Genomic DNA, 21,764 nt, shown 5'->3' with positions numbered 1-21,764 from the left:
AGTGGTAGGGTGTTGTTATTTTGGAACTATGGAGTTATAGTTTTTGACGAAAGGATGATGTTGATGATCCAGATTGCTCTCTCTTGTTTACTTGATCAGTATTTTTGTTTAGTTGAGTTAATATATAGCTTGCATTACTCCATCTTAACTTGGTAATAATAGCCAGGTACAAAGTAAAACTGCCAAATTCAGTCCAGTACTCTAATTCAGAAAGGATCTTTTTCAGATGAGATGTTGCACCATTTGCATATTCAGGTGCTTACATGGTACTTTAAAGAAAAGTTCTTTTTTAAAAAAAAAACTCAACCAGTGTGCTGGCCAAAATTTCATCCCTTAACCAGCACAACTGAAGCACATTAATTAGCAATTTATTTCTGTGCATTTTGCAGGATTTGCTGTGCACGCATATACTATACTCATTATTTCGGCAATCTTGCAACTAAAGCACATATGAACTAGGAATAGGCCATTCAACTCCTCGAGCGTGTTCTACTGTTTGGTAAAATGATCTGTTTGTGGCCTCAATTTAGTTTTTCTGCCTATCTCCTAAAACCTTTAAATCCATTCAACTCACCCTTGCGTAGCTTTGCCTTCACTGCTGTGTGGAGAAGAGAATTGCACAGTTATTACTCCTTCGAAAGAAGAAAATTTCCTTCTCTGTAGTGGGTGATGCCATTTTTTTAATGTTGCCCTATGGCCTCTTTTTAGCCTTTCTCCCAAAGGCAACAATCCTTTCAGCGTGAGCTTTGTGAATTCCCAACAGTATCTTGTATATTACAAGACGATCACCATTCTTTCTTCTGAACTGCAGTGGATACAAGCCCAATTGTTGCACATTTCTTCATCAAATATTCTTCATTGCTTGTGCCCAGCAATCTATCAACTTTATCTAAACTGCTTCTAATCCAGTTATTTCTTAATGTTGGAAGTAATTCATTAACCACAAAGTTCTTTCAGATGTCTCAAAGCTAAGAGCACCTGTAAGTTCAAGATTTGCCTTTTATCAAGGACAACCCTCATCCACTGTTGCTCCACCATATGTGGCTTCATTTTTGGATATCTCATTTTTTTTCTTGTCGAGATTGAAAATCTGTCCTTGAATAAGGACAGATTTTTATTAAACACCTATACCCAGTAGTTTCCGTGGTTAACCATTTTCCCTCAAGCAATATCGATAAAGTTATTTCATTTTGCTGTTTGTAGGACCCTGCTGTGTGCAGTTTGACTGAGTTTGTCTATAAGACAGCAATGACTACACTTCAAAAAAGATTGCTGTAAAAATCTTTGAGACGTCCTGAGAGCATGAAAGGAGCTATATAAATGCAAGTTTGTTATTATGTGAAATTCATTCATCTTCCACGCCACTGCTCACAGATAGTTGGGATGGGAAGCACAATGTTCCTTGTTTTTCACCTGCATGGAGTTTGTCACCACTTTGTCTCACAAAATCTTCTTTATTTTCCATTTGGGGTGGTACTGCAATCACTTTAATCTGGTGTTTAAGTCAAGATTGACTTAAAACAATTTGTTCACCTTGGGACAGCTTGTTGGAGATTTTATATTTCCTGGTTTGAGAATTTTGGAGATTTGTATGAATTGGGTTCAAATGTACATGGGCATTAACAGGGATATCAGTTGAGCATACCTTCGGTAGGGTTTCTGTAGTACAATGGTAGTGTCTGTAGCTCTGAGCCAGGAAGCCTGAGTTCTAGTCCCACCTGTTCTATGGGTGTTTGATAACATTTCTGAAAAGGCTGATTAGGCAATATCCAGATTCTGGATTAGTGGTGCTGGAAGAGCACAGCAGTTCAGGCAGCAACCGAGGAGCAGTAAAATCGACGTTTTGGGCAAACACCCTTCATCAGGAATACAGGCAGAGTACCTGAAGGGTGGAGAGATAAGCTAGAGGAGGGTGGGGGTGGGGAAAATAACAAAGAGCTTTTCCAGCACCACTAATCCAGACTCTGGTTTCCAGCATCTGCAGCCTAATTCCTCCGCCTCCGCCATTTCTGCTCCCAGGAGGACCAGTTCCACCACCGAACACACCAGATGGCCTCCTTCTTTAGAGATCGCAGTTTCCCTTCCCACGTGTTTAAAGATGCCCTCCAACGCATCTCGTCCACATCTCGCATCTCCGCCCTCAGACCCCACCCCTCCAACCGTAAAAAGGACAGAATGCCCCTGGTGCTCACCTTCCACCCTACCAACCTTTGCATAAATCAAATCATCCTCCGACATTTCTGCCACCTCCAAACGGACCCCACCACCTGGGATATATTTCCCTTCCCACCTCTTTCCGCCTTCCGCAAAGACCATTCCCTCCGTGACTACCTGGTCAGGTCCATGCCCCCCTACAACCCACCCTCCCATCCTGGCACCCCCTGCCACTGCAGGAATTGCAAAACCTGCTCCCACACCACCACCGTCACCTCTATCCAAGGCCCTAAAGGAGCCTTCCACGTTCATCAAAGTTTTACCTGCACATCCACCAATATCATTTGTTGTATCTGTTGCTCCCGATGCGGTGTCCTCTACATTGGAGAGACTGGACACCTCCCAGCAGAGCGCTTTAGGGAACATGTCTGGGACACCCACACCAATCAACCACACCGCCCCGTGGCCCAACATTTCAACTCCCCCTTCCACTCTGCTGAGGACATGGAGGTCCTGGGCCTCCTTCACTGCCACTCCCTCACCACCTGACGCCTGGTGGAAGAACGCCTCCTCTTTTGCCTCGGAACACTTCAACCCCAGGGCATCAATATGGACTTTAATAGTTTCCTCATTTCCCCTTCTTTTCCCCCCCCCTACCATCTCACCCCAGTCCCAAACTTCCAGCTCAGCACTGTCCCCATGACTTGCCCTACCTGCCTATCTTCTTTTCCGCCTATCTTCTTTTCCACCTATCCACTCCACCGTCCTCCTTGACCTATCACCTTCATCCCCTCCCCCACTTACCTATTGTAGTCTGTGCTACTTTCTCTCCACCTCCACCCTCCTCTCATCTATCTCTCCACCCTTCGGGCACTCTGCCTGTATTCCTGATGAAGGGCTTTTGCCTGAAATGTCGATTTTACTGCTCCTCGGATGCTGCCTGAACTGCTGTGCTTTTCCAGCATCACTAATCCAGAATCTGGTTTCCAGCATTTGCAGTCATTGTTTTTATCTAGGAAATATCCATAATTGAGCACATTTAAGAGAAATGTTGTGGTAAGTGATTGTAATCCTACTTCTGAGTCAGAAATCCTAGGTTCAATTTCCAACTTCCCTGAAGGTATGTAAAACATAACTGCATTGGTTAAATTGTTTTGAGTAAATATTTATGGGGCTCGTGGTGCAGTGGCAGTGCCCCTACCTCTGAACCAGGAGTCGAGTCCCATCCACTCGGTACGTGTTATGAGTGTATAGCGTAAGACGTACAGTTTGTAAGTTTGCGGATGACACCAAAATTGGAGGTGTAGTGGACAGCAAAGAGGGTTACCTCAGACTACAACAGGATCTTGACCAGTTGGGCAATTGGGCTGAGAAGTGGCAAATGGAGTTTAATTCTGATAAATGTGAGGTGCTGCATTTTGGGAAAGCAAATCTTAGCAGGACTTATACACTTAATGGTAAGGTCCTAGGGAGTGTTGCTGAGCAAAGAGACCTTGGAGTGCAGGTTCATAGCTCCTTGAAAGTGGAGTTGCAGGTGGATAAAATAGTGAAGAAGGCGTATGGTATGCTTTCCTTTATTGGTCAGAGTATAGAGTACAGGAGTTGAGAGGTCATGTTGCGGCTGTATAGGTCATTGGTTTAGGTGACTGCTGGAATATTGCATGCAATTCTGGTCTCCTTTCTATCGGAAAAATGTTGTGAAACTTGAATGGATTCAGGAAAGATTTACAAGGATGTTGCCAGGGTTGGAGGATTTGAACTATAGGGAGAAGCTGAACACGCTGGGGCTGTTTTCCCTGGAGCGTTGGAGGCTGAGTGGCGACCTTCTAGAGGTTTGCAAAATTATGAGAGGCATGGATAGGATAAAGAGGCAAAATCTTTTCCCTGTGGTCGGGGAGTCCACCTCACCTGTGACTATCGATGATACAAATATCCTAGCTAGAGGCCTAGCAATCGCTTCTCTAGCTTCAGAGTTCTCGGGTACACCTGATCAGGTCCTAGGGATTTATCCACCTTTTAACCGTTTCAAGACATCCAGCACTTCCTCCTCTGTAATCTGTGCATTCTGCAAGATTGTGCAGAATAAAAAGAAACTGCATCAAAAGATTAGGCAGTCTTCTGGAATAACTGCTTTTGTTGCCTCTCCTTCTGTCACAAATGTCACTTATGCTTTTCATGCCTGGTCATCCCTCCTACTTTTTTCTCTACTACTGTGTTTCTCTCTCACACTCCCTCTCATTTCTGTCGGTGTTTTTCCTGACAACCTTCTCAGGGAAGATAAGGAGGGAGAGGCTAATGCCAGTGACCCTACTTAGAATCATAGAATCCCTACAGTGTGGGAGCAGGCCCTTCGGCCCAGCAAGTACCCACCGCCTCCCTTTTCCCCCCGAAGAATATCGCCACCCAAACCCATTCTCCTGCATTTTATCTCCAACTAACACATCCCTGAACACAATGGTCAATTTAGCATGGTCAGTTCACCTAACTGGCACATTTTTGGATTGTGAGAGGAAACTGGAGCAACCAGAGGAAACCCACACAGACACAGAGAATGTGCAAACTCCAAACATTCACTCGAGGCTGGAATCTAACCAGGGTCCCTGGAGCTGTGAGGTAGCAGTGCTAACCACTGAGTCACCATGCCACCCCATTAGTCGTCTTCACTACCTTATTTAACTGTGGTGCCACGTTCAGTGATCAGTATCATTACTCCTAAGGGTTCTGCCATTCACTGTATAATTTCGATCTGTACTTGACCTTCTAAAGTGGATCACTTCACATTTGTCAGAGTTTAAAGTCTGGTTGAAGATTTGTAGCTCGGGTGTCCGTTGTTGTGGTTCTGTTCGCCGAGCTGGAAGTTTTTGCTGCAAACGTTTCGTTCCCTGGCTAGGGAACATCATCAGTGCTATTGGAGCCTCCTGTGAAGCGCTGCTTTGATGTTTCTTCCGGTATTTATAGTGGTTTGTTCTAGCGGCAAGAACAAACCACTATAAATACCGGAAGAAACATCAAAGCAGCGCTTCACAGGAGGCTCCAATAGCACTGATGATGTTCCCTAGCCAGGGAACGAAACGTTTGCAGCAAAAACTTCCAGCTCGGCGAACAGAACCACAACAACATTTGTCAGACTTGAACTTCATCTGCCATTTGTCCCCCCCATGCCTCCAATTGATCTATATCCTGACAATCCTCATTATCTACAACTCCACTAATCTTCGTTTTGTCTGCAAACTTGTTAATTTGACCAGCTACGTTTTCCTCCAAATCATTTATGAAGACCACGAACAGCAGAGATCCCAGCACTGATCCCTGTGGAACTTCACTCGTCACAACCCTCCACTCTGAAAAGCACAACTGTAAACTGTGACTTCACCTTTTGTACCAGTCTGCCGTGAGGAACCTTGTCAAAGGCTTTACTGAAACACCAGGGATATTTGCTTTTATTTATTAGGACTTTGGTTACAAGAGCAAGGAGGATATGACAAAGCTGTATGTAACGTTAGCTTGGCCACAGCAGGAGTACTGTGTGTAGTTTCTAGTCCCCACACTGCGAGGGTGCAGAAGCGATTCATCAGGATTCTGGAGAATTCGGCTCTTGAGAGATTAGATAGGCTGGAGGAGTTTTTCTTTGAGCAGGGAAGGCTGAAGGCAGAGTCTGATTGAGGTGTACAAAGTTCTGAGGGGATAGTGTTGGGACGGAAACCGTATGGTCTCGTCTCCACGTGTTCGTTGGAAGGAGAGATCAAACCGGCTAGAGTTTGGAGCAAAAAACACCGTTTATTACAGAATCAAGACTGGCAAGCTGTACAACGAATTCAAAAGCATGCAAATTCGTTGGAGAAGGCGTTCTGTCTTTCCCTTCGGATCTGGTGCAGTTATACTTCGCGCTTCCTCAAGTTCCCGGTCAGTTTTCCCTCGTTCGGTTCTCTCATTGGTTGGTTCACCTGTCTGTGAAGGGATTAGTGTCTCTATTGGCTGCCCCGAGATACCTGTCCAGCTCCTGCTGCGCTGAACAATGAGCAGACATCCTGGGTTCAGCAGTTTCCGATCTTGTAAATTAAAAGTTTATTGTTTGGAAGGGTTTCCTCATTGCCATGCGTCTGGCTGTCTGGGCGTTCACAATAGTTCTCCATATCTGAATATACAGGTATTATCATTTAACACAGGACCCGAATGAGTTTGACGTCAGCGGAGGCATTAGCAAGTACTTTATCAATCAAGTGTAGTATCGGTGCGATTTACACTATCCGATAGTTACCGGTTTCCTTTATTAACAATGAGAGTGTAACAGGATGATCTGAAACTGACGGACATGTTCTAATCCCCCAGGAATGTGGCCCCAGGCAGACAGTCCTGCAGTGGCTGGGTTTACTTTACATGGCTGTGTTTTAGCTGGTATCTGATAGTGTCTGCTTTAATAATGGTGCTCCCCTCCCTAGCCCCAATGTAGGTACCCCGATAGCAGATTCTCCCCAACAATAGTCAGGGTAATAGAGTGAAACTTGTTCCCTTTAGTAGACATGTTGATAACTAGGGGGCACCCTTTTAAGGTTATGTTCAAGAGCTTTAGCGGGAATTTTTGAGTCTCATCATTTTAGCCCAGAGGCTGGTGGGTAACTGGAATTCGCTGTCTAAAAGGCTGATACAGGTGGGAACTCTGAAGACATTTAAGAAGCACTTGGATGAACATTAAAGCATCATAGCATATGGCTAGCTAGCTTCATGCCCAGTACTGAAAATTGGATTAGAATGGATGGATGTCCAGCAGTGGACATGATAGGCCAAAGTGCTGCCTTCCATGCTGTAAAAACTAAACTCTCACTCTGTCTGCCCCCCTCTCACCTTTTAATAGCTCGGTGACAAATTTTGTTCAGTAGTATTCTTGGAAAACATGTTGAGCTGTTTAATGCATCGGTTCCATAATGTAAGCTGTTGTTGTTGATCATCTTGACTTGAGAGAATTATAAATACTGCGTTCATACTAAAAATTCAGCAATCAACAAACATTTTTTAAAATGAAAATCCATCTCTAGCAAATTCAAACCAAATAATTTGCTTTGCCATCGAAGTTGTAGAGATCAGGATGTAAAATGCAAGTGTCTTTAGTGTGTATATAGAAAAACTGAGAGAGTGAGTAAGCGCACTCAGAGTCTCAGTGAAGGCTTGAGCAGTTGAACTAGCAATTGATGGCTTTGACACAAAGTGACCAGGAGGTTACTTGTTTTTATCCTGCTGGGAATGGCTGCTTTACACTGGGCCTTAGCAAGTCCAGTCTTGTATCTTGCTTTGTGCTTGTCGATGATGATTCCTGATGAAGGGCTCTGGCCTGAAACGTCGAATTTCCTGTTCCTTGGATGCTGCCTGACCTGCTGTGCTTTAACCAGCAGCACATTTTCAGCTCTTGTGCTTGTCGATAACTGGAATGTGAAATCTGAAATTTTGCTTTACAATCAGGGAAGACAGTAGAGTGATTCAAAGCTCTGATGGAGAACTTTGCTGATAAGATTACAATCTATTACAGTTTTGATTTCAATTTGCGTTAAATTTTAGGGTCCACTGTAATGCAGTGAGTATTTGATGTGTCTTTTACCTCTGATTCAAATTGACCTCAAACTGATGGAATGGCAGTCTGTCTGCTGACTGGAAGGACCTCCTCCATATCTAGTTTAGGCAGCCTGAACCCAGCCCATGGGTTCTCAGGGCCTACAGAGCAAAAATGTTCCCCAATTTAGCAGTCTAAATTGGATTGACCTAAAGGCAATTGATCAGTGGGGAAAATGCAATCATGGTGCTTTCTGGAATGGGAGGGGTGCTTTTGGAGATGGGGAGAGCTGTATCTCATTGGCAGAAATCAGAGCAATAACTGCAACCAGCACTTGAGCTCCAAATCTTTACACAAAGCTTGAATATTAACCGTATTTGTGTATGGCTATAACGGGATGCAATTTCTCAGGCTTCTTATTACATATTTATCAGAACAATTCACGAATGTGCAAATTTAAGGGCTCACTAATGTCCTTCAGGAAAGGAAATCTGCTAATCTCAGTTTGTCTAATCTGCATGTTTCTCCAGACCCACAGCAATGTGCTTGACTCTCAACTGCCCTCTGAAATGGCCTAACAAGCCTCTCAGTTGTATAAGTCGCAACAAAGAAGTGAAACTGGGTGGGCCATCTGGCATCAGTTCAGGCACCAGAAAGGACAATGGAAGACAGCACTGTGGGCCATTCAGAGTCCTCCTTACTAACATTTGCAGCTAATGGAAAAATTGGGAGAGCTGTCTTGCAGACTAGTCGAGCAACAGCCTGACATTGTCATACTCCTGGAATGATAATGTTCCAGACAGCGCCATCACCATTGCTGGATATACCATGTTCCGCAGAAGAGATGGCAGCAAATGGTATGCAGTTGAGAGAGAGATGCCCTCAGAGTCCTGAACGTTGACTCTAGACCCCTAAAAGGCTTCAGGTTGAACATGAGCAAGAAAACCTCCTTTTGATGACCCATGTACCATTCTCCCTCGGCTGATGAATCAAAACTCCTCCATGTTGAACAATAGTTGGTGGGAGCATCAAGGATGGCAAGAACACAAAATGTACCCTGGCTGGTGGATTTCAGTATCTACCAATAAGACTGGCTTGACAGCAGTACTACTGACCAAAGAACATAACTGCTAGACTGGGTCTGCACCAGATGGTAAGAGAACCAATTTGAGAGGAAAACATATTTGACCTCATCCTGACCAATCTGTTAGCTGCAGTTGCATTAGTCCATGACAGTATTGGTAAGAGTGGCCACCACACAGTCATTGTGAAGTCAAAAGCCCTGCCTTCACGTTGAGAGTAACCTCCATCGTGTTGTGTGGGACTATCACCATGCTAAATGGGACAGAGTTCAAACAGATCTAGTAACTCAAGGCTGGGCATCCGTGAGGCATTGTGGGCCATCAACAGCAGCAGAATTGGAAAGTCCATAGTTAGTAAAGTCCAACTCCCACAGCTACCTAGACTACACCTCCTCCCATCCTACCTCATGTAAAAACGCCAATCCTTATCCACAATTCCTCCGCCACATCTGTTCTCAGGATAACCAACGTGGCTCAACACTTTAACTCCACCAACCCAATCACCCCGTGGCTCAACACTTTAACTCCACCAACCCAATCACCCCGTGGCTCAACACTTTAACTCCCCCTCCCACTCCACCGAGGACATGCAGGTCCTTGGACTCCTCCACCGGCAGAACACAACTACACGACGGCTGGAGGAGGAGCGCCTCATCTTCCGCCTGGGAACCCTCCAACCACAAGGTATGAATTCAGATTTCTCCAGTTTCCTCATTTCCCCTCCCCCCCCCCACCTTGTCTCAGTCGGTTCCCTCAACTCAGCACCGCCCTCCTAACCTGCAATCCTCTTCCTGACCTCTCAGCCCCCACCCCACTCCGGCCTATCACCCTCACCTTGACCTCCTTCCACCTATCCCACCTCCATCGCCCCTCCCCCTAGTCCCTCCTCCCTACCTTTTATCTTAGCCTGCTTGGCTCTCTCTCTCCTATTCCTGATGAAGGGCTTATGCTCGAAACGTCGAATTCTCTATTCCTGAGATGCTGCCTAACCTGCTGTGCTTTGACCAGCAACACATTTGCAGATTGGGCCACTTCACTCTGATGCTGGAAGCCTAGTGATGGGAGATAAGGAAATAGCCGGAGAACTTAAGTACTTTGGTCAGTCTTCAAAATGGAAGACATGAGTAATATCCCAACAATTAAAGGGAGTTAGGGGGCTGAGTTGACTATGGTTGCCATTACAAAAGAGAGAGTGCTAGAAAAGCTAATAGGTTTAAAAATTGACAAATCTCCTGGCTACGTCCTAGAGTTCTGAGGGAGGTGGCTGAGGAAATAACGGAGGTGTTGGTTGAGATCTTTTGAAAGTCACTGGAGTCCGGGAAAGTCCCGGATGATTGGAAGATCACTGTTGTAACCCCCTTGTTCAAGAAAGCATCAAGACAAAAGATGGAAAATTATAGCCAATTAGTCTAACCTCGGTTGTTGGTAAAATTCTAGAATCCATTGTTAAGGATGAGGTTTCTAAGTTCTTGGAAGAGCAGGTCGGATTAGGACAAGTCAACATGGATTTAGTAAGGGGAGGTCGTGCCTGACAAAACTGTTGGAATTCTTTGAAGAGGTAACAAGTAGGTTAGACCAGGGAAACCCAGTGGATGTGGTTTATCTAGACTTCCAAAAGGTCTTTGATAAGGTGCCACACGGGAGGCTGCTGAGCTAGGTGAGGGCCCATGATGTTCGAGGTGAGCTACTGGTGTGGATTGAGGATTGGCTGTCTGACCGAAGGCAGAGAGTTGGGATAAGAGGTTCTTTTTCTGAATGGCAGCCGGTGACCAACGTTGTCCCGCAGGATTCAGTGTTGGGGCCGCAGCTGTTCACGTTATATGTTAATGATCTGGATAAAGGGACTGGGGGCATTCTAGCGAAGTTTGCCGATGATACGAAGTTAGGTGGACAGGCAGGTAGTACTGAGGAAGTGGGGAGGCTGCAGAAGGATCTAGACAGTTTGGGAGAGTGGTCCAGGAAATGGCTGATGAAGTTCAATGTAAGCAAATGCGAGGTCTTGCACTTTGGAAAAAAGAATACAAGCTGGACTACTTTCTAAACAGTGAGAAAATTCATAAAGCCAAAGTACAAAGGGATCTGGGAGTGCTAGTTGAGGATTCTCTAAAGGTAAACATGCAGATTGAATCTGTGATTAAGAAAGCGAATGCAATGTTGTCATTTATCTCGAGAGGGTTGGAATATAAAAGCAGCGATGTGCTACTGAGACTTTATAGAGCTCTGGTTAGGCCCCATTTGGATTACTGTGTTCAGTTTTGGGCCCCACACCTCAGGAGGGACATACTGGCACTAGAGCGTGTCCAGCGGAGATTCACACGGATGATCTCTGGAATGGTAGGTCTAACATACGAGGAATAGCTGAGGATCCTGGGATTGTACTCATTGGAGTTTAGAAGGTTAAGGGGAGACCTAATAGAAACTTACAAGATAATATACATGGCTTGGAAAGGGTGGGCACTAAGAAATTGTTTCCGTTAAGTGAGGAGAGTAGGACCCGTGGACACAGCCTTAGAATTAGAGGGGCTCAATTCAGAACAGAAATGTGGAGACATTTCTTCAGCCAGAGAGTGGTGGGCCTGTGGAATGCATTGCCGCGGAGTGCAGTGGAGGCCGGGACGCTAAATGTCTTCAAGGCAAAGATTGATAAATTCTTGATGTCACAAGGAATTAAGGGCTACAGAGAGAATGTGGGTAAGTGGAGTTGAAATGTCCATCAGCCACGATTGAATGGCGGAGTGGACTCGATGGGCCGAATGGCCTTACTTCCACTCCTATGTCTTATGGTCTTATGGATGGGTATATGAATAGGAAGGGTTTGGAGGGATATGGGCCAGGTGCTGGCAGGTGGGACTAGATTGGGTTGGGATATCTGGTCAGCAAGGGCAAGTTGGACCGAATGGTCTTTTTCCATGCTGTACATCTCTATGACTTGTGCTGCAGAAATTACCACACCCCTAGCCAAACCCTTCTGCCATTGACCTGACAATGTGAAAAATTATCTAGGTTTGCCCTATACATATAAAGCAGAACAATTTCAATCCTACCAATACCACCCTATCAGTCCATTCGTCTTCAGCAACAAAGTGATCGAAGATGTCATCAAGCAGCACCTTCTCAGCAGTAATGTGCTCACTCGTGCCCAGTTTGGGTTTGACCAGGGCCACTCAGCTTCTGACCTCATTGCAGCCTTGAACCAAACATGGATAAAGGAGCTGAATTCACAAGGTGGGAGTGACATAAAGGCTGCATTTGACCAAGTGTGGTATCCAGGATCTCAAGTAAACTGGAATCTTTGGGTATCAGGGCAAACTCTGCACTGGTTGAAGTCATAACTGACACATGGGAACGTGGTGTGGTTGTTGGAGGTTAGTTATCTCAGTGCCAGACTATCTCTGAAGGATTTCTTCAGGATAGTGTCCAACGGCCAACCATTTTCAGCTGCTTCATCAATGACCTTCCTGTCAAAAATGAGGACGTTCGCCAATGATTGTACGAGTATCAACACCATTCGCGACTCCTTCGATACTGGAGCAGTCAATATTCAAATGCAACAAGATCTGGACAGTATTCAAGTTTGGCCTGACAAGAATCAAGTAACATTTGTACCACAAAGGCCAGTCAATGACCATCTGCAAAAAGAGACAATCTAACCGTTGCCCCTTGACATTCAATGGTCTTGCAATCACTGAATCCTCCACTATAAATCCTCCACTTGGGATTATCATTGACCAGAAATTCAACTGTACTTGCTACATAAAAACAATGGCTACAAGAGCAGGTCGGATTCTAGGAATACTGTCGCGAGTAACTTGTCTCTTGACTCTACAAAAACTGTTCACCATCTGCAAGGCACAAATTAGGAGAGTGATGGAATAGTCCCAATTTGCCTGAATAGATACGGCCCCAACAACACTAAAGTGGGTTGAGACCATTCTGGATAAAGCAGCCCATTTGATTGGCACCAGAAGCATTCACACCCTCTACCATCGACACTCAGTAGCAGCAATGTGTATTATCTACCAGATGCCCTATAGAAATTCACCAAAGATCCTCAGGCAGCACCATTCAAACTCTCAACCATATCTAGCCAGAAGGAAAGGGTAGCAGATACATGGGAATACCACCACCTGCAAGTTACCCTCCGAGTCACTCACCATCCTGTCTTGGAAATATATTGCCATTCTATCTATGTCATTGAATTAAAATCCTGCAGTTCACTATGGGTCATCCTACAGCACATAGGTTGTGGCCATTTAAGAAGGTAGCTTGCCATCTTCTCAAGAGCAACTACACAGGGGCAATATCCCCATATTCCACAAAATAAACAAAAAAAAATTGTACCGCCTGATAGGAGAGTGCTGATAAGGTATGTGGACTGTGATTGGGAGACACATTGCCCTGGAGAATGAACCCGTTAATGTTGTTTGATAGTTCACTTCCAGACAGGTTGACTCTGGTCTGGGTATTGCCCTGTGAATTGAACCAGTGAAATGTTTTGTTGAGTTGAAACAAGTGCAGCATGTGTACACACTCTTGCTTTCTGCAAAGAACAACCCCCTGTTTTATTAAAGTGGCTTCTAGCAGATGGAGATGCAGGTGCACCAAGCTAAGCCTGAATTGATTGTCAGTGTAATTCTTTGCATACAAAGGATTATTGAACAAACATTTGTCTAATTGCAGAACTGCATCTAATGTTGATGATTCTTGCAAGTTTTATTGAATTGAATTAGCTTTATTGTCACACATACTCATTGAGTCAGTGAAAAAGTTTATCTTCGCCATCTTAGGTACAAATGTACCCTAGGTTTGGATTGAATTGAATTTATTGTCACGTGTACCAGGGCACAGTGAAAAGCTTTATCTTGTGAGCAATACAGGCAGATCACATAGTCAAATAGCATAGATAGTAAATAATAGGTAAACAGTGGCAAAAACCAAAACACAGGTACAGGCGAATGTTAAGAGTTTGGGAGTCCATTCAGTATTCCAACAACAGTTGGGTAGAAACTGTTTCGAAACTGGTGCGTGTGTTCAGGCTTCTGTACCTTCTCCCTGATGGTAGAGATTGTATAAAAACATTGCCAGGGTGGGATGGATCATTGAGAATGCTGGTGGCCTTTCCTTGGCAGTGGCCTGGTAGATGGATTCTATAGATGGGAGGGTAGCCTTTGTGATTGTCTGGGCCGAGTTCGCCACTCTCTGTAACAGTCTCTGATCTTGAATGGTGCAGCTGCCATACAGGTCATGATGCAACCAATCAGAATGCTTTGTATGGCGCACCTATAGAAGTTGGGAAGAGTATTCACCGTCATGCCAAATTTCCTCAGCTGCCTGAGAAAGAAGAGACGTTGTTGGGCCTTTGTAACCATTGCATCTATATGAGTCCAAGAAAGCTTGTTGTGGATGACCACTCCCAGGAGCTTGACACTCTCCACTCATTCCACCTCTGTGCTATTAATGTGTTGGTGGCATGAGTAACATCCCGCCGAAAGTGAATTATGAGTTCTTTGGTTTTGTCGGCATTGAGAGCTAGGTTGTTCACAATCACTATTTTTCCAGGTCTTCCACCTCCCGTCTGTAGTCTGTTTCATTGCCACCTGAGATCTGACCGACTATGGTGGTGCCATCAGTGAACTTGTAAATGGCATTAGTCTGATATTTGGTTATGCAGTCATGGGTAAACAGCGAGTACAGTCAGGGGCTGAGTACAAACTGCTGGGGGGCTCCAGTGTTGAGTGTTAGTGAGGATGAAATATTGTCCCCAATCTTCACTGATTGTGGCCTGTGGGTCAGGAAACTGAGGATCCAGTTGCAGAGAGTGGGGCTTAGTCCAAGATCACCAAGTTGAGTAATCAGTCTTGAGGGGATAATAGTGTTGAAGGCTGAACTGTAGTCAGTGAGGAAATTTCTTATGTGGCTGTTCTTGGTGTCAAGATACTCCAGAGAGAAATGAAGGGCAAGTGATATGGCTTCTGACATGGATCTATTGGTCCAATAGGCAAATTGGAGTGTGTCAAGAGTAGTGGGGAGGCTGGAGTTGATTAATGTCATGACCAGCCTTTCAAAGCACTTCATGATCAACGAGGTTAGGGCCACTGAACGGTAGTCATTGAGATGGCACAGGGATGATATTGGCCCTCTTGAAACAGGCAGGTATAGTGGCCTGCTGCAGGGAGAGGTACAACTTCTTCAGTTACAAGATCTTAAAAAGTAGAGAAATAAAATGTCCAGCATCGCAGAAGAGCGGCCTTCCAACCCATACCAAGCTGGCAGCTGGCCTCGGTCTGCACCAGGCCCTGGTTCCAGACCATGCCAGGCTTTTCCTTGTGGACCATGAAGTTGGGTGATTATTTCAGACCAGCACGTGGGTTGAGGATACCATGGTGGGCGGCTGCCCCACCACAACAGGAAGCCGCCATGCCAGGCTGGGAAACTGCTATGCCACACCGGGAGGGTGTCACTCTAGGCCGGGAGATTGCCGTAGGAGGCCCCTAGCCAGGCCTGGAGTAATCCGCTGGGAGAGAAGAAAGTGAAATTGATTATGTTGCGATCTTAAATTTGCTGGTTTGCTGGTTACACTTTTGCTTTTCGCATCTGCAACAACGGGCCTCTTTTTGTTTAAATGCTAGAGGGTTTTTCTGCTGCCCTGGTGTTGGTGTTCTTAATTAGATGTTGAGTGTAACCTCTGGGTATTCCAACAAAGATGCAGTGACTGTGCAGGTGTGGGACTGAGAATCACAGTCAGAAATCTGACCCAAAGCCTAGATCTTATTCTGGGTGTCTGAAATAGAATGCAAGACATTGCCAATCTCCCACACTCTTCACCCTAGCAATAGTGGTCATTGGGAATCAATTTTAACCTATTTATGGGTTCTGAAGAAGGGTTACTGGACCTGAAATGTTAACTCTGATTTCTCTCCACAGGTGCTGCCTAACTTACTGAGTTTATCCAGCAATTTCTGTTCTCGTTTCTGATTTCTAGCATCCACAGTTCTTTTGGTTTTTAACCTGCTCCTCTCTGAATTCCTTTAAAATGGAGCTTAGGGACTTAACATTCGGTTTCTACTGAATTATAAAAGCCCATCATTTTGGTTGACTACTGCAGTTAAATGGCAGTCGGGCACCTCATGGATTTATTCACTTTGGAGCTCAGTTGTACGATTGGGACCCCAATTTGTATTTTAACCCTCAGGAGGGAAGTCAACATCTGCCAGGTGAAACAGGTCTTCAGCTATCAGGCAAAACAGAGTGACCCTCAAAGGTGAATGAGAACTTCTTCGTGAGGATTGGGTTTGCTCTGTGTGATTCATCTGCTGCTCCATGAATCTTTGGTTACAGTTGTAGACCTGTCCTCCTTGCCTGAACTTCTTCTACTTCTGGCAGCTGACCAAGACAGTTGATGAAGGCTCAACATGTGAAATAAACACATGCCTCAAACTTCAGCTTGCTAGTGTGATTTTTTTCATCTCTCTCACCCAGCTGTCCAAAATCCACAGGATTCAAATTGATCCCAAGAAAATTTTTTTTAAAACTTCGCATGTACATTGTGGGTGAGGAACTGTAATCGCTGAAAGATGGTCTTTGATGGCTGTTTTGCCGTATTATTAATATAGATCAGTTTTCAAATTTGAGGCTCACTGTAATGATTCAATCATAAATGTTACATCAATACACACGTTCTGTCCATACATCAGTAGCAGAAAAGGTGGTGTTATTGATCTGAAGCTATAATTATTAGTTATTTACAAAAGTGAGTGCAGTTAGAATTTTGCATCTTAACTGACTGTGAAAGTATTTCATCGTTTTATTTGGTCAGATGGAATGGATATTAATTTTGAAAATATGTGCATGTGTCTACAGTTTTAGTCAAGGTCCTTTAAAAGATGCTCCAAACTTGATCTGCACGCCACACGCTGCTTGGTACAGCGAGCAAGCTTCAATTGAGATGAGAGAAGAGGCAGCCCAGGAAATCCGGAGAGCTATAACAGGTAAGCTGTTGTAAACTGTGTCCAACTCGGATTTTGATTTTATACAACAGTAAAAGCTGGGCAAATGGTGAATCAGAAGCCCGTTTTATATCTTGCATTTACTTGTGGAAATTTAATATCAGGAAAGATTCGAAATCATTTATGTACCTGATCATGACAAGTCAAAACTTAACCCAAAGAGTCTTTCCCTCCCATAAAAGCAGTTTGGAGGCTGTGGAGTCTTTCGACTATTGATACTTTAATTTGCATGTGAATATCCCATATATGGTTTAAAACAGTTTTAAAAATTGCGTTATCACCTTCAGTGGAGTTAGAGATAAAATTTTCAGGTTGTGAGCTCAGGGATAGCAGTTGTTATTGTGAAGCCCCAACTGTAAATCCTCATGGTTCTTATTAATGGTCAGCATCACCCGCCTGACCAATTGAGATCCTGTTCCTTCTTCACAGCAACCAGTGAAAAAGTAGGTGCTTTTTGTTTAAAAGCCCTGTAGTTTAAACACCGTTTAGGAGCAAATTACTGATGTTGGTGGAATTTGTACTACAAATAAAAATTATTGGAGATCACAGTAGATCAGGCAGCATCTGAAAAAGCAAGCTAGCATTTTGAATCTAGATGACCCTTCATCAGACCTGAAGTGAAGCTCCATTGAAGAATCATCTAGACTCAACGTTAGCTTGCTTTCTCCCCCTCTGGGATGCTGCCTGACCCACTGTGATCCCCAGTATTTTTTTTTTTCACTGCAGTTTGAACATAAAGGTGTACAGCACGGAAACGGACCCTTTGGTCCAACTCGTCCAAGCTGACCAAGATATTCTAAACAAATCTCATCCCATTTGCCAGCACTTGGCCCATGTCCCCCAAACCCTTCCTCTTCATATACCTATCCAAATGCCCTTTTAAATGCTGAAATTATACCAGCCTTCACCACTTCCTCTGGCAGCTCATTCCATACATGTACCACCTTCTTTGTGGAAAAAGTTGCCCCTTTTGGTCTCTTTTATATCTTTTCCCCTCTCACCCTAAACCTATGCCCTCTAGTTCTGGGCTCACCCACTCCAGGGCGGGTCGATTTATCCTATCCATGCCCCTTATGATTTTACAAACCTCTATAAGGTCACCCCTCAGCCTCCGATGTTCCAGGGAAAACAGCCCCAGCCTATTCAGCATCTCCCATAGCTCAAATCCTCCAACCCTGGCAACATCCTTGTAAATCTTTCTGAACCCTTTCAAGTTTCACAACATCTTTCAAATAGGAAGGAGACCAGAATTGCACACAGTATTCCAAAATGGCCTAATCAATATCCTGTACAGACTCGACATGACCTTCCAGCTTCTATACTCCATACTTGGACCTCTAAAGGAAAGCTTACCAAATGTCATCTTCATTATCCTATCTACCTGCAACTCTACTTTCAAAGAGCTATGAACCTGCACTCCAAGGTCTCTTTGTTCAGCAACACTCCCTAGGACCTTACTATTAAGTGTATAAGTCCTGCCAAGATTTGCTTTCCCAAAATGCAGCTCCTCACATTTATCTCAATTAAACTCCATCTGCCACTTCTCAGCCCGCTGGCCCGTCTGATCAAGATCCCACTGTAATCTGAGGTAACCTCCTTCGCTGTCCACTACACCTCCAATTTTGGTGTCATCTACAAACTTACTACTGCTTCCTCTGCCAGTTCCTCTTCAAACCCAGCTCTGTCACACCTACTACCTGGCTAACACTGCTGATACCCCCTCATCCTATTTGTGCAGTGTTTAAAGCCCCTCTACCCCTCACCTAGAGGATTTACCCCCCCCCCCCCCCCCCCCCCAAAAGTTCATACTTGCCAACTCTGCTCTCGTAATGGTTCTCCCCACTTGCTTTTCAGATGCTCATATTCATGACACTCCTCATGATGTCTCCTAGTCCCTGACTGCTCAGTGTTTATGAACACTGTCCATGTTTTCTCTGTTTTCTTAAAGCCTCAAAATGGGCTCACGTTGGGAAGGTATTTTTGAGAATCTGTTTGAAAACGTAAGTGGCTTCCAATAAACTGAATATTGCTTTGAAGCACCTATTCATTTAGCTTTATTCACCTGCTACATTTTACCCTTTTCAAACATTTATTCACTTCACTTTTGAAAGTACATCAACAATTGTCCCTTATTCTAATAAACATCTGCCGAGGAAAAAAGTGCAATCTCTTCCTTTCAAAAATAATCTTAAATTTATTCCTGTGGGTTTACTAATTCATTAACCAGTTAAATGAGTAATTCTTGATTTACCTTTTATCATCAGTCCTGATCTACTGACCATCACACCTTTCAGCTCTATTGCAAAGAGTGACTGTTTTTAGTCTTTTCTCAATGTAAAAGACTTGTTTATTGTCTGGCTTAAGGTAATTGCTCTTGTATTTGCCCAAATATCCTGTTCAAAGTTGAAAGGGATCTGTACAGGAACAGAGTACTCTAATTGCTTACAGAACTTGCTTTATATTTTTGACAATTAAACTTCTGCTACCATTTGTATTTGCATCTGTTGGTAAACTTCTGTTATTGTATTCCTTTCTCACTTTACCATTATCTGCCCTTCTAAAATGGATGACTCACTTAACTGCATTTGTTTTCGTGTGACATCTCTCACCCCAATGTACTAACCAATCTGTCCTCATGATGTTGCTGATAGTCCTCTTCACCATGCTTCCTATATTTGTGTTCTCTGAAAATTCTGCCACCGATATCGAAGCTTGTCCTCATCATTGTTATCTTCCTTACTCCATTATGCTTGTAATTACAACATTGCCACTTGATCAATCTTCTCTATCTCTTCCTGAAACCGATCCCAGTACTTTGAATTGTCTTGCCACTGTGTCTTCCAGTGTCCTTTGGCCTTTTTCTGCTTTTTAAGGGCAGTCTCATCTCCAATACTTGACTCACCACATTTACTCTCCATCGTTCTGCAGTAAGTGATCATATCATTTCAATCCCTTGTCAGCTACATCTTCGATGTACAGTCACTACTTACATCTTGATGTTCTGATTCCTGATCTTGTCCTTTCCTGTTGCTCCCTACACCCACCTCAACTCCCCTCAGTTTTTGTTACTCTAATCTTGATGTTACCCATATTTCTGCAACTCTTCAAAGCCCTTTTGATAACTATTTATCCTTTCAGTTTCAGTAATACTTTATGTAACACTCTACTGCAGTTACAAACACTCCAGCCAGAGCTAATCCATTGCTTTATTTCCATTTTTAAACTTCCATCTTTTGTCATTATAGAGTCCAGATACTTTAAACTACTCAGCAGGTTAGCTAAAGGAGACCCAGTGATGTCATGGAGATGTACAGCATGGAAACAGACCCTTTGGTCCAACCCATCCATGCTGACCAGATATCCCAACACAATCTAGTCCCACCTGCCAGCACCCGGCCCATGTCCCTCCAAACCCTTCCTATTCATATACCCATCCAAATGCCTCTTAAATGTTGCAATTGTACCAACCTCCACCACATCCTCTGGCAGCTCATTCCATACACGTACCACCCTCTGCGTGAAAAAGTTGCCCCTTCGGTCTCTTTTATATCTTTCCCCTCTCACCCTAAACCTATGCCCTCTTGTTCTGGACTCCCCGACCCCAGGGAAAAGACTTTGTCTATTTATCCTATCAATGCCCCTCATAATTTTGTAAACCTCTATAAGGTCACCCTTCAGCCTCCACTCCAGGGAAAACAGCCCCAGCCTATTCAACCTCTCCTTATAGCTCAGATTCTCCGACCCTGGCAACATCCTTGTAAATTTATTCTGAACCCTTTCAAGTTTCACAACATCTTTCCGATAAGAAGGAGACCAGAATTACATGCAATATTCCAACAGTGGCCTAACCAATGTCCTGTCCAGCCGCAACATGACCTCCCAACTCCTGTATTCAATACTCTGACCAGTAAAGGAAAGTTTACCAAACGCCACCTTCACTATCCTATCTACCTGCGACTGCATTTTCAAGGAGCTATGAACCTGCACCCCAAGGTCTCTTTGTTCAGCAACACTCCCTAGGACCTTACCATTAAGTGTATAAGTCCCGCTAACATTTGCTTTCCCAAAATGCAGCACCTCGCATTTATCTGAATTAAACTCCATCTGCCATCTCTCAGCCCATTGCCCATCTGGTCCAGGTTCTGGTAGCCCTCTTCGCTGTCCACTACACCTCCAATTTTGGTGTCATCTGCAAATTTACTAACTGTACCTCTTATGCTCGCATCCAAATCATTTATGTAAATGACAAAAAGTAGAGGGCCCAGCACCGATCCTTGTGGCACTCCACTGGTCACAGACCTCCAGTCTGAAAAACAACCCTCCACCACCATCCTCTGTCTTCTACCTTTTGAGCCAGTTTTGTATCCAAATGTCTAGTTCTCCCTGTATTCCATGAGATCTAAACTTGCTAATCAGTCTCCCAGGGGGAGCCTTGTCGAATGCCTTACTGAAGTCCATATAGATTACACCTACTGCTCTGCCTTCATCAATCTTCTTTGTTACTTCTTCAAAAAACTCAATCAAGTTTGTGAGACATGATTTCACATGCACAAAGCCATGTCGACTATCCCGAATCAGTCCTTCCCTTTCCAAATACATGTACATTCTGTCCCTCAGGAATCTCACCATCCAGGTCAGGCTCACTGGTTTATAGCTTCCTGGCTTGTCCTTACCGTCCTTCTTAAACAGTGGCACCACGTTTGCCAACCTCCAGTCTTCTGGCACTTCACCACCTGTGACTATCGATGATGCACATATCTCAGCAAGAGGCTCAGCAATCACTTCTCTAGCTTCCCACAGAGTTCTTGGGTACACCAGATCAGGTCCTGGGGATTTATCCACCTTTACCTGTTTCAAGGCATCCAGCATTTCCTCCTCTGTCATATGGACATCTTGCAAAATGTCGCCATCTATTTCCCTACAGTCTATATCTTCCATATCCTTTTCCACAGTAAATACTGATGCAAAATATTCATTTAG

The 21,764-nt window shown here is 44.2% G+C and overlaps 1 protein-coding gene across 6 annotated transcripts in view; it reads left to right on the top strand.

Moving 5' to 3' along the window:
* The window catches only part of ctbp1 (C-terminal binding protein 1), a 235,193-nt gene that overhangs the window by 191,733 nt on the left and 21,696 nt on the right, over positions 1-21,764 (top strand). For all 6 annotated transcript variants that reach the window (XM_060845001.1, XM_060845385.1, XM_060845233.1 and 3 more), the window contains one exon: positions 16,639-16,766. In XM_060845001.1, the coding sequence (XP_060700984.1) occupies positions 16,639-16,766 (128 nt within the window). The remainder of the gene's footprint in view (positions 1-16,638; positions 16,767-21,764) is intronic.

Source organism: Hemiscyllium ocellatum, chromosome 1 (assembly GCF_020745735.1).
Source record: "Hemiscyllium ocellatum isolate sHemOce1 chromosome 1, sHemOce1.pat.X.cur, whole genome shotgun sequence".
In the NCBI taxonomy this organism is placed as follows: Eukaryota; Metazoa; Chordata; class Chondrichthyes; order Orectolobiformes; family Hemiscylliidae; genus Hemiscyllium; species Hemiscyllium ocellatum.
Note: the sequence above shows the minus strand (reverse complement) of the source record. Positions and strands in the feature narration are given on the sequence as shown.